Here is a 13,510-nt window from a genome sequence, read left to right as displayed (position 1 = left end):
TCACAAAATGCAACATACCTAGAAATGAAAAAATGATGGCATCTCATTTGCAGATAGGCCAATGACAGTCAACAATACAAGTCGATACTGATACACAGCTGGTAAATCTGTGCATCTCTCATGCCAATATTTCAAAATTATACTTAAGTACACTACTTGAGTAAATGTATTTAGTTACTTTCCATCAAAACAAATGAATAAAAAAGAAATAGAGAAAAAGGAGAGAAGAGAGGAGAACTGATGGATCGCAGGGGGAGAATGGTAAAGTTGCAATCTTGCAAAGCAGGCATCATAAAGCATGTCCTCTGATGTTTAGAGGAGGTCTGACAGTCCTGACCTCAAATATCATAAAGTTGATCACATTAAAACAGTCATCTAATGAGCTCAAGTCAGTTTAACAATGAAACTGTCACAGTTCAAAACATCCATCACCATAACTCAAAAAAAAATTTTAAAAAATCATGCTGTCCTTTAGGCAGAGGTCACAAACAGAAGTCAACTGCTCCTTATTTATGATCACAACTTGGCTGCATCTGTTCTTGCTAATATTTACACATTACTGCAACAAATAAGGAATGCCACCTCTTCAGGAACTACAAGATAACAAATACATTGAAAGTACTTCTTCAATATAAAGTGTGCATTTTGTTAAGTTCAGTCAGCTCCTTTTACCTCTTGACTATTCTCTCTGAAAAGGATTTTAACACAAATACAAAGAGCCAACATTATCAACCCATGAACCCCTGCTGGCACTCTGATAAAGGATTATGAAATCCACTACAAAACAGAGCACTTAGTGGCTTAACTCTGGCAACACAATGAAAACTCAGTCAAAACTTTTTTTTTCTTGGGTTAAAGTCAGCCAGGGTTTTCAAGAAAGCTGTTGACATTCAGTCAAGGTCTTGAAAACTTAACTTCTGCAAGCATTTACAAAACAACAATTGTCAGTATAAACATGGAGCTATAAAGTGGTGGTTGACTGGCTCACAATGACGCACATGTCAGTATTTGAAATAAATAGTAAATGGAAAGTGAGAAAAGAAAGAGATGAGGAAAAGGATGAGTAAAATGAAAGGACACCTTAGCACATTCCCACATTAAAATGCATGAAGGCAAGCCTCAGATCCTTGAGTAAACCTGTTCATGCTTTACCGAGTTGCACAAATTCAATTAAGCATGCTTTTCCCTCTCTTCTCCAACTGGACCCTTTCCCTCACACCCAGTGCTTCATACACACGCAGATACTCAGACAGCCTACGCCTTTGTTGGCTTCCCAAAACACACAGACATACACACAGATAAAGTCCCCCACCCAAACCAAAACTTCTTCCCATCCTACCAATAGTGCAGTGTTCTCCGTTCCAACCCGGACTGCATTCACATTTGCCGTCCTTGCAAGTGCCATGTTCATTGCAGCGAGGGTGACACGCCCTCTGGTCACACCCAGTGCCCATCCAGCCGTCATCACAGCGGCAGGTGCCCGACACACAAATGCCATGGCCACCACAGTCCGCTGCACAAATCTCTGTGGGAGACAGGGACACAGAAAGAGACAAAAAAGAGTGGGGGAAGACAGAGAGAAAGGAAGGAAGGGGGGTGGACATGGGATGGATAGGGAAGACAAGGCGGTGCCGGGGCAAGGCAACAAGGGTGAAGAAAAGACAAATCCAGGAGTTATTGTCAAGGAAAGGCGGCCACGCTCCACTACCTTGTCTGATGGCAGCTGAAAAGAAATTCCTGCACCTCATAAGGGGCAATCCTTTTTGACAATACAAATCTAATAAGTCCATTATAAAGAAAAGACATGGATTGTGGCAGCCTTAGCAGACTTTTTCTTCTCCTTGCCTCTCCTCCTTTTTGTAAATTCACCTCTTTTTGTCACAAAGAGGAAAAAATACACAGCTGGAACTTCTTGAAGGACTGGCAACAATATCAGCACCAGTGTTTTGAGTAAACTGTAAAAGTTACTATTTTTTCCTTTGTTATACATGCTGTGTAAGCTTTGCCATATTAATATGGGCTGCCATAGGCTCCACAGAATGTTTCAAGGCATACTCAAGGCATGATTTAAGGCATATGATGGCAACATGTTGTTTTTATTCTACCTAAGTGCAGCGTACCCGAGGAATAAAAACAGTCATGGATTGAAGGAGGCTGAGAGACAGAGCCACAGTAAAGCTCGGCTGGTGCCTTTGTGTGGCAGCTGAAAGACCTCCCTGACAGGCTGCGATAGAGCCTGGGACATTACCCACGTCTCATGAACTCGAGGGAGAGTATGACAAGACGAAAGCTCAAAGAAATTAAACACTGACAGATTTATTATGAATCTCATTGAAATGTTAACCTCTTTATTAACTATTATGTTAAAAAAGAGGCTTAGCAGTATGGGCAACGAACAAACGGCGAACAATAGCCATGTATTCCGGGCTTATTAGCCAAGCCAATTCAAATGTAACCACAGGGGACCAAACTGGAGGTAAAATCTTTTAATAAGTCAATTACTGCCTTTACAGTGCCTATTTTGTCATTGCTACAAATTAGATTTAAGTGGTATTTTCAGCCATAAACCATAACATGACATTACCAGCTTGAAAAGCTTTTTTAAAATACACTCTCCCCTGCTAATTATAGCTAAGCACTTTGTTAAACTATGCAAATGCTAATTTTACATCTGACTTCTGATTTAGAGGTACAATGTGCTAGCTGCATTTGAGTCAGTGCCCCTTACAACTGCTTAAACACACACAAAAAAAATCATTACACATGCAAACACTGAATACAAGAACAGGATTTAGCAACAGAGTTCAGTTCATTAGTCATTTAAAAAAAAAAAAATGAATGTGACAGTATTATACAAAATCATAGGACGAAGGCAATAATCAACTAAACAACAAACAATCTAAAAATTAGCATTAAATTTGTAAAAAAAAAAATAAAAAAAAAAAAAATTCAGAAATCTTATCTAAAAATAAGCAACAAAAAAAGTGAAAAACATAAAGAAACAAAAAGACAAAAAGTGAACATTAAAAGTACTATATAATTTATATATAAATTCTGTAACATTATTTCAAATCCATAAATATACAAATAAAAAATGAAGTTTTATGTACATATTTTCCTGTATTTTTGATAATATCTACTAAACCCCCCAGCTAATTTTTAGGTAATTTTCATGTCACGTTTTATAATTTATTTATTTTTTTGCAATTTGCAGGACATTTCTTGCTAAGTTGCTCATCGCCTTTTCCCCCATGTTTTTTTCCTCCAGGTTTCAGAGGTTTAAATGCTTTTGAAAGGCATCTGAATGCAGAACAAGAAAACTGATGTCGATCCAGGTGTTAAAGGGCTAAATAGTAGGCGCTAATTGATATAATGAACATCTTGAGAGGTCAAAAACAAAACTGACCCTAGCAGCTCCTTTCTCAGAAATATTAGAACAGAAAAAAACCAACTCACACTGACTAGGAGACAATTGTTCACTTGGAACAAAGGAGAAACCTTTAACGTGATAAAGATGCAATTACAGCCTGCAGGCAAACCCTCATTATCCCTGGCCAGAGGAGTCCACAGTGAGAAATACCCCCATCCCCATGATGGCCGTTACCATTTGCACTAAAGGACCGTGTAAACAAACTTTCCTCTGGGTGGGAGAATGGCAAAAATGGCATAAAAACACACATATTAAAGGACATAAAACCTCAGGCATTGTTTTATGGCATGTAACAACATTACTACCAACTGTGCACACCCAGGTTGTACTGTGCCAAAGCCACAAGAGAAAATGAGTTTGTGACTTAAAAGTATTGCAGAGGGGGGATTAGAGAATCTTGAAAGATATATTGGAAGCTTTCCATCTTTTTCTTCCCCCTGTCCGCAAGGTTATAGGCTGCTAGCTGCACTACCCCACCACCGTAGTGTTGTATAAGATCACAGAAAGCTCTACAATGAACAGGATAAAGGCAGGTAAAGAGCCAACTCATCATCATTTACAGAGCTCTTTCTCTGTGAGGCAAACTTGGACTAACTGCCCATTTCCCTCAAAATCCCTGGGATTACCTAATAGGTCATTGTGCCTGCCTGGAATATAAAGGGATTCCTGGATCCAAGTGGCTGCCGGACTAAAACTGTAATTTCTGAAATATTTTGTGAGAATACAAATTATGTTGTCTAAATGAGAGTGTATCAGCCTCTACAAAAACCAAGCTGATGCACCAATTATCAACATATCAGCCTGTTCAAACTGAGCTATCTGAAGCTTTAATCTGCCAGAGATCATAATCATAAAACAGGAATACAGTCCGTATGAGCACTTCTGTGTGTGGAAAATTCTTCAGCTTACTACTTTAGAAAGAAAAATGAATTTTGGAACTTTTGCATCTGCCAACACTGCAAGTGAGTGATGTTAGATACCTACATATGACAGCTCTTTAACAATCCACCACCGAGTTCACTGAGGTTTTTCGGTAAAATACTTCTTTGGTAAATGTGAGCAGGCAGCCAGCTGTCAGAGCTGATCCTTAAATTTTGTGCAGGACTTTTATTCATCTGTAGAGCCTCCAGACAGTATATTCTCACTGTAAGTCTATCTTATGCAGAGAATACTCTTCACTACCAAGAGAGAACATTCCCCATGGACAAAATGAACACAATGGGAACGATCCTCTGGAGCAGAAAACGCTATCATCAGCTGTGAGCCTTGTGCCAACGTGAAGAAAGCCAGAACTCAAGAAAGAGCATTAACTTGCATTAGATCATGCCTCTGACAATATCCCTGCTATGCTCGTTGTTCTCTTCTCTCCGGCTGCCAGCTAACCATGTGGATGAAACCATTCGTAAAAGAAACAAATTTAGAGAAAAATCAACCGGAGTTTGATTGCTGGCTGTGGACCTCCAACTGATCATTGATGTGAATAATTGAGGCTTTTATGTGAGCCATTTCCTTTAAACATAATCAGAAATGTTTACCTCTGTGCAGAGCCAAACACTGATCAAAGTTATATTGAATCAAGCAGTGAAATAAATTCCAACAAAAAGCCAAGAATATTATCACATAAGTCAAGGTAATTACATGTTGTTGCCGTTTGTTACAAGGTAAAGGGGTATTAAAATAATATTGCAAATATTTAAAGTTAAGAAATTTTACTAGATACTGTAAAACTAGTTGTCAGGAGCTGGCAATCAATAAGTGTAGGAGATTAAATAACTGAGTGTTCAAGTAAATAACCAAAAATACAGGTATGACTCATGTTTCTTTTTTGACAACAACTGTGATAAAACTGAAACATTCATGTCATATATTATGTATTTTTGACTTACTCACTTCATAATTAATGTTTTTTAAATGTTTATTTTTATGACCCTTTGAAACCTGTGTAAAGTGGCTTGATTTTTTTTTAATTTAGGCAGAAGGATATGAACAAATTAAGTTAAAAAAAATAGCAAGAAATTACTAAAACAAGAGAAAAACAAGAAAACTACCCGATAAAAAGGGTAAGTAAAGAAATGCTTAGAAATTATAATTTTTTCCCGCGCTTTATAAAAAATAACTTTCTAAATCTATTTATGTCTTGCCAATTTGCTCATTGCCCTTTTTCCTTTGTTTTTGAAAGAAATCCAGACAAATTGTGGAGGGCTGAAAGGTTTGAATACATGAAATAAGTCTGCATGCAGCACAAGAAAAGTGATGTTCATCCAGGTTTCAAGGGGTTAAATGCCTTCCCCTAAACACGTACAATGACCATCCCTCTGAGAAGCTGCTATATTCACAAGTACATATAGTAACACACTGGCCTAAATCCTGGAAACACTAAAAATTTATTTAATTTTTACCTATACAATATTTCCTGAGAATACATTAACATTTACTACTTAGTGATCAGAGCTAAATCAGCACTGATCTGTGGAAGGGAATCCTGCCAATGTTTACTCGCATCTGAGGAAAGCACTCACCTGTGGAGCAGTCATGGCCCGTCCAGTTGGGGTCACAGCTACAGGTCCCCGTGTCTGCCAGGAAAGCTCCGTGTCCAGAGCACTGGTCCATGCAGGAGGCCCTGGGGCTCTCACATCCTGGCCCGCCCCACCCCACAAAGCAGTGGCATTCTCCCTGGACACATACCCCTCGGCCTGAGCATGTTGGGTCCAGGCAGTCCACTAAAAGTGTTCCAAAGAGACAGTGTCAGACACACCAGTCACCTGCTGTTTCCCTATTTCAGAGGCAACCTGGCATCTCTATTTGAACCTGAGTGGAATGACAAATGCTGTGGGCTGCGGCTCAGCTGCAACTGCAACTGGCTTAGCAAACGAAAACGACGCGAAGCGGCACACTTTCTCAAAAACTGAAGACAAGATTTACAGCCAAACTAATTATATGGCACTGGGGCTTTTGGTATCAACCTACAGCTATTGCCCATGCTTCTGCTGGCAAGGTCCCATCGAATCATAATGAAAATTCCTCCTAAAGAGAGAAGGTGCCTTGATAGGAGCATGTTTCTTTAAAATGAAAGCCATGATAATAAGTAGTTCAAAGCTGGAACAACCAAAACCCACATTACCAGAATGTAAAGGAGAAAACAGGGTAAAGCAAGGAAAAGCCTGAGGCAATAGCTCGACTTCCTAGGCATGCTCAGCTCTACTTTACAGACTATTTGAAGATCTGTGACTGAGGAAGCCTCGCACTGGTTTCCTTCTTCTGCATCTTTTTTTGTACACTGCATCCGCCAGTGTACAGTGTATCGGTTCAATTAGCATGCAAATATCAAATTAATAGCTGTTTCTATAGCATCACTTCCCTTGACATCTTGTTTAATGAATGCTTACTTGGTAAGGCACAAGAGTTGTGGGAGCGTACGATTAAAAAAATAGCGTTCTTTCTAGCAGACAATATCTGTGTGGTACACACAGATGGCAAATGGGCCCCAAGCAGGACTAATGTCTAGCCAATGAGAGCAGCAGGCCATGCCATGGCAGCTCCCCTTTACCATGACATAAATGGGTATAAAGGCCGTTATAGTAAGACAAACAGGATCTCTCGCCTCTTAGCAGATGGTTTGGGCACAAACCACAAAGATCAGAGGCTAACTGACAAGAAACTCTCTCCTAGCAATTAATCATCACAGCTGAAGGTCGCACGGAAGAAAGGTAAAAATGTTAAAGGGCCCTCGTCCACATTCCCCTCCACTCCTTATGGCTAACACTCCACCCAAAATAGAATGGGGGCCTATGGATGTCACAAACCCCCATTTATCAAACTCCCAGGGTCCATTTTTCATCTTGAAATGAGAGCCTTCAAGAGCCGGCAAAACACAATGGCTCCTTCAGTCTTATCTGGTCAAGCCTTATCCAGCATCGTGGAGTTCCTAATGGATTAACATTCGACTTTGCGACAGAATTTCAGGCAATAAACTGACTCTATCGATTAATGTAATGCCTTATATCCATAATTCGTACAGGAAAAGTCACCTAGGATGCATATTGTGAAGTCTTCATAAAGGATGTCCTGCTTTTACTGCTGGATAGACTGTTTAATAAGACAATTTTATAGCCATTCACATTATGAGTATTCTATTAAAATGTCAAGCATTAACAAGCTAAGAAGGTTGTTACAACAGACATATTATGTAGGACATTATGAGTTTATCATGATTTATCAAAACAATCACCTTCTTCACAGTTTTCCCCTTTGTAGCCCGGGTTGCAGATACAGGTTCCCACGATACACGTCCCATGGCTGCTGCATGTGATGTCAATGCACTGGTTGGTGGGAACGTCACACTCAGAGCCCTTCCAGCCGCTGTGACACATGCAGCGACCTTTAAGGTATTGACCATTCCCACTGCATAGTACCGGACAGGCAGCTTTGAAAAGAGCAGACAGCATACATCCATTTGAATGGAGCCCTCCAACCATAGCATCAAAGAATAGTGAGTGTGTGTGCTAAAACCTCCGTCTGACAATGAGCTTTGGACCAAAATGTTAAAGGGGTTCCTCTCCTGTGTACAATATGCAGCACACATTACCACGACCAGATTCTAATGAAACCAAACAACTAATATCTGATAACGACACAATGGCTGTTGTGTGGAAAATAAAAAGAGTTTAATAAAAAGTGTCAAATATGGTGGCGATCAGCACATGGATAACAGATGGCAGAATGTGTAATCAAAACAAACTACTATCATTGTAACACATTGACTAAAGTTGTTTTTTAACTTGGCGGAAAATGAATACAGCCTTGGTTTTAATAACTGAACGCCTGATTCAATACCGGCCTTATAATCTCAAGCTCTCTTCTCTATACAGTTATTCAAGAGTTCTTTTATGTGTAACACAATACTCCATTAGGAGTGATAGAGGTAAAAATGAATCAACTGGAGTAAAACTGGCTAATTTAATAACAAAGATCTCAAGTATAATAAAAAGTAATTGTAAGATTAAAATGGCTTTGTTCTGGTCACGCAGCGAATATAATTTGGTCGGCACCCTGAAATGTTATGTATGAATGATGTGGATCAATAAAGACATTATTACTGAGGGAGTGACTCACCTCGCCCACAGTCAGGTCCTTTGAATCCTAAAAAGCAGTGGCATGTTCCAGCAACACAGTCACCGTTCCCAAAGCAGTTGCTGGGACAGTCATCAATAGAATCTGCAAGAGAGCAATCAGGAGCTTTTCTGAGTAATGTGGCCCAAAAACAATTTTCCTCCCACTCACTTTCTTTGGGTTGATTATTATCCCTTTGTTAATGACAGTGATAAGCACAGGCTCCTATCCTGTCAATATTTCTTGTTCACTGAAAAACATTTGAGTGTTAATTATGTTTCATCCGAACGGTGGAATTCACTAAAACAGTAAACGAGCTCTGCTCTTCTGAGCTTTCACCAAAACTCACAAAGCAAACATTTTCCAAAACCAACGGATGTGATGAGTGACATGCATCATTTAACAAACCTAATTTTTATTGCAAACTGCAAACAGGTGATCCAAAGCGTCAACAACACTGGAAACTTCTTTTTGCCTTTGCAATTGGTAAAGTTACTGTAGTTTTCTTTGGTTTGATTTTCAATCTACTTTAGGTCAGGCAGACAGCTTTGTGCTTTTGTTTTGTCTCTTCATCACAATGAATGCAAGCTGTTTTATATGCATTCTATATACACAATGGGCGCAGATATATTCGGGGTGACACCAAACATTTAACCATTCACAGATTAGATCTAAGGAGCCTGATGTGACTGCCAATCTGATGATTGCAGTGGCAGGAAAATGTGGTTATGAAACAAAGCAGTGTTCTATTTGGGGTTTATGGGGGTACTGAATGTCTGATTTTACATATAATTGCTTGGTGTCTCCCAGTTAATCATGATATATGAACTATGTTGGTATAAATGTATTAAACAGAGCACTCACAGAAGAATGTGGTGCTCGCAGAGGACTAAATCGTTTTTGAACTTTCAGATGATTCTCTGTCAAAATAAGGAAGGGGAAGGTGTGAAACAGCCGTTTGTGGCTTGTTGTTTGCACCTTTCTACCTCTTTCTCCAAGAAAATGTGAAAAGTTCTATTTACAAGCACAGAAAGCAAGCAGTAACGAAACTTAGTGATGTATTCTGTCTGTCTATCGATCTCCTCTGCTCTGTTTCAGTACTGTGGACAGCGCCGCTGCTGCAATTACCAACACACACACGCACCGCTGACACAAAACAAACAGCGCTGGATAGAATACCTCCTATTACAAAGTAAGTCCTTATGCCAAGTCAAGAAGAAAAAAATGTTTAATTGGGTGTTATAGCTCTTTAGTCCTGTGTGGAGAAATGGTTGCAACTGAGATTATGTATCAAAGGGCAAAACCCTGACATGATTCAACTATAAGTCAAACCAGATTTGACTATGTTAATTCCGTTGTTTATATATACAGTATACATTCATACATACATACGTACATACATACATATATTTATATTATATGTTATGATCTTTGGACAGCAGCTGGATTTTAATGTGTTCTTCTTTCAACTTATCCATTGAGGTTTTGAGAACAAACCGTCTACCAGTTCAGCTTGAAAAAAATATTTCACTAAACAAAACAGTGAAAATTGCACTGCAATATCCAAAAGGTATCTTGGCATCTTGTCTAATTGTAGTTGGGCTCATATCAATTGTCTGTGATTTTATCACAGACCCCCAGTCATTCTCTTTGATCCAGAAAGCACTTTCTACACCGTCACAGGTGCCTCAGCATGTGCACACAGAACAAGCATTATAAAAAAACTGTATGACTAAATTTGGTTTTCTTTTAGCATTTCATTGGAAGAAAAATCAATGAGTATCTTGTGGGCAATTGGAACCCCTAATGCAAAAAAAAAAAAAAACTACTCTAATTAAATTTTGAACACAAGATGACCTCACACAGAAATGATTTTGCTATGATGAGGACCTCCTGGCACAAACATTTGGGCTCTTAATTTTACTGTTTTGTTTACCTGCTCATAAACTATAACAATAAATGTTTTAAATGCTCTGCCCTCAGACCCCTAGAATACTGAATGCTAAAGGACTTTAAAAAAAATCTCTCCCTTTTTTTTCTATGAAGACCTGCATAAAAACTGAGACAATGTCAGTGGTAGCTGAACTGTATTTAGCATGACAGTGTTTACAGACTACGCTGGCTGCATTAGTTGTGATCAGCGTTACCTTGACTCCAATTGGCTATGAGCCTTTATTACCACGTTTGTCTTTGTTTGAGAGCATTTCTGTCTGATGCTAACAATCAGCACAACACTCTCCATCATTTTCTCTATTGATCCTTCTAACTAAATCAAATAAATTGGCAAAATAATAATGACCACTACCGTGTTTTGACACTGGTTTTTTATTAGAAATAAGAGTGACCACTGAGGCGCTTGACAGCAGCACAATTCTGAAACACGATGCTCACTGAATTAAGCTTGAAATGGTGCTGAAAAATATTCAATCTTGTCCATTGCCTTCAGGCAGCAGAGGCTCTGAGGCAAAACTTACTGAACAAAGAATCTCTTGTGCTCCACAAAGGGCTAGAAATGTGAGCCATGGATTCAGCTTCCCTTTACTCTGGAGAGTCAATCATCACTGAGGATGCAACGCAAGACAGAGAGAAAAGACAGAAAGAGGGAGAGAGGGAGAGAGACCAGGGCAGACCAGAAATACAGAGACAAGAGCGAGAGAGAAAGAGAGAGGAAGAGAGAGGTAGGCAGTGAGCAGAGCCATGCTGCTGATGTTTTCTGTGCTGCAAGCTTGCCTTTGCCATGTTGGGTTAGAGAGAGGATGCAGGGGAGATTGTCCTCTGGCGAGGAGGAGGCAAATCAGCATTTTGGTGAGGTTTTGATGGATTCCAATGAGAACATCTAGGAGGGCTGGACTTGTTTTTTTTTTTGCTCAGAGCTAGAGAAACTAGCAGTGTGTGTGTGTGTGTGTGTGTGTGTGTGTGTGTGTGAGGGCATTAGAAATTCCTCCCAGAAGTGCAATTATGCAGGAGAGATTCCTGGCGTGAATCTTGTAGCTCATGTATAAAGGGACAAAAAAAAAAAAAAAACTACACAGGGTTGTAATTTAGTGTTCATCACATACAGCTTTGAGAGGTCTGACTTAAACTGCAACCCACTGACATATTAAGACAGCTTTCCACATTAATGTTTGTCTAATTAAGCTTATGTTTATCTATCAGGGGTGTTTCTTTGGTGAACAACAAACCGTCAAATTGAACATATTTAATTGAGTAATCGTGAAATGCAGTGCTCCCTCTCTGAAAGCTGATGCAGTTTAGTGGACTACGCACTTCCCATGTCTATTGGCTGTGTTTCCTCTGAGAGCAGGCAGGGAAGGCCATGAATATCTCTTAGCCGCATACTCGACATAGGCCAACGCATAAATCATGGATTCAAGAAGAGCTTCATTGAAATTCATTACCCTTTCACATCAGGGGAGCTAACTATTGTGTGAGTCTCTCCAGTTGGTGAGGACAGAGTAGCGTGCAGTAGGCAGGTTTAATCAGCACCTTGCCATGCTCTCAGAGGATGCTCAGCACCTTTGAATGATGGGTGGTTGTATACAGAGAGCTTCAGCTATAGGGCGAGACAGGATATAGAGCAAAACGTTGGCGCTGCTTTCCTTTTGCTTTGCTCCCTTGTATAGGAAGCCACGTTTGGGCTGAAGCACGTCTGGCAACAGGCAGCAGGGACAAATGGCTTCATGCTCCAGAGGGCTGTGATACAAAACATTCAGTGGGATACATTTCACATTGCCATGGAGCCATAGCCAAGTAATGAGGAGCAGCCCAGATTAAAGACAGGAGCGCTCTATCCCCTCAGATGCATTATGGCATGGCTATGTGCAACAAGCAAAACTTTAATTTCATACACGTGAAGAGCACAAGGCGCCTCGCAGATGGTAAAAGAAGACATATTTTTTCCAACCAACACTGTCAGAAATGCTGAAATAATTTTACTGTTAGTGTCTTATAAACAATGCTGCTTGTGTCTCTCTGTACGCCTGTTCTAGATATTGTTCACATACATTTCTATGGCAGGGCTGCTCTATTTGAAGGTCAGATCTATCCCTCCACGGCTCAATACAATTCAGGCAGTTGGTGAGATTCAATTTCTGCTGAAGGGCACTTAACCGGTGACCCATTTTAGAAAGGGCCCCTCTGCCTCCCTCTGAGCTCCTGTGGGCAGATCAGCTCTGATACAAATGAACAGAGGCAGAATTCCAGCGCTGACTAACTCGGCCCCGCCCCATCCTCTCCCCATTCCCATCTGTTGCACAGAATACCTTATCTAGTTGTGAGTTTCTGTGATGCAAACCACAGGAGGCCTGCATGCACACCCAGTCAAAAAGAAATAAGCTAAAGTAAACATGCTGCCCTGACTCCCCCTGCTTGTGTCATATCATATATTAAGTATTGAATTACAGTTGTTGTTGGCACAGCAAGGGGAGGGCGGGGGGGGCATCTCTTGCCTGTCTCCGCTTGGTGTTACATTGGTGTTGAGGACAGCTTCTCATCGATCTGCTGCCTGGCACAGCCCCCGTCACAGATGGACTCTGGCCCAGGAGCTTTTAATTAAAGAGCATGTGAGAACAGCTCCCAGCTGCCATCCCTGTGAAAGTCGACACCTCGGGCCCTCTCACACCTTGCTTGATACAGCAGTGCCAATCAAAGGTGCTTTAGGGAGAACAAAGAGGAGCGTACTAAACGAAATCACCTCCACAAAGGAGGACGTATGTCTGAAACACCACCGAGCGCCACACGCAGTTTAGTCAGAGGAGAGGAATATCTTCCCTACTTTGATATATGGAAAGTAGATGGAAATTGGAGCAAATCATGATCAAAAATGGCACTAGCAGGAGGGTACAATCACACTTTGAATCGTATGCAAATGGTTCCCAGAAGCTGGACCCCTGATTCGCTCAGAAGACACTCAGGCTAATGAGGATATTATGATCTCTCAATGCCCTACTCAGGGGCATGGCAGGATAGCAC

At 40.5% G+C, this 13,510-nt stretch overlaps 1 protein-coding gene across 1 annotated transcript in view; it reads right to left on the bottom strand.

Moving 5' to 3' along the window:
* The window catches only part of tenm4 (teneurin transmembrane protein 4), a 195,079-nt gene that overhangs the window by 74,874 nt on the left and 106,695 nt on the right, over positions 1–13,510 (bottom strand). The window contains exons 11-14 of the mRNA XM_042486820.1: positions 8,543–8,644; positions 7,659–7,853; positions 5,950–6,150; positions 1,340–1,525 (exon numbers count right to left, since the gene is read on the bottom strand). Of these exons, the coding sequence (XP_042342754.1) occupies positions 1,340–1,525; positions 5,950–6,150; positions 7,659–7,853; positions 8,543–8,644 (684 nt within the window). The remainder of the gene's footprint in view (positions 1–1,339; positions 1,526–5,949; positions 6,151–7,658; positions 7,854–8,542; positions 8,645–13,510) is intronic.

The sequence above is a fragment of the Plectropomus leopardus genome, chromosome 5, assembly GCF_008729295.1.
Source record: "Plectropomus leopardus isolate mb chromosome 5, YSFRI_Pleo_2.0, whole genome shotgun sequence".
Classification (NCBI taxonomy): Eukaryota; Metazoa; Chordata; class Actinopteri; order Perciformes; family Serranidae; genus Plectropomus; species Plectropomus leopardus.
Note: the sequence above shows the minus strand (reverse complement) of the source record. Positions and strands in the feature narration are given on the sequence as shown.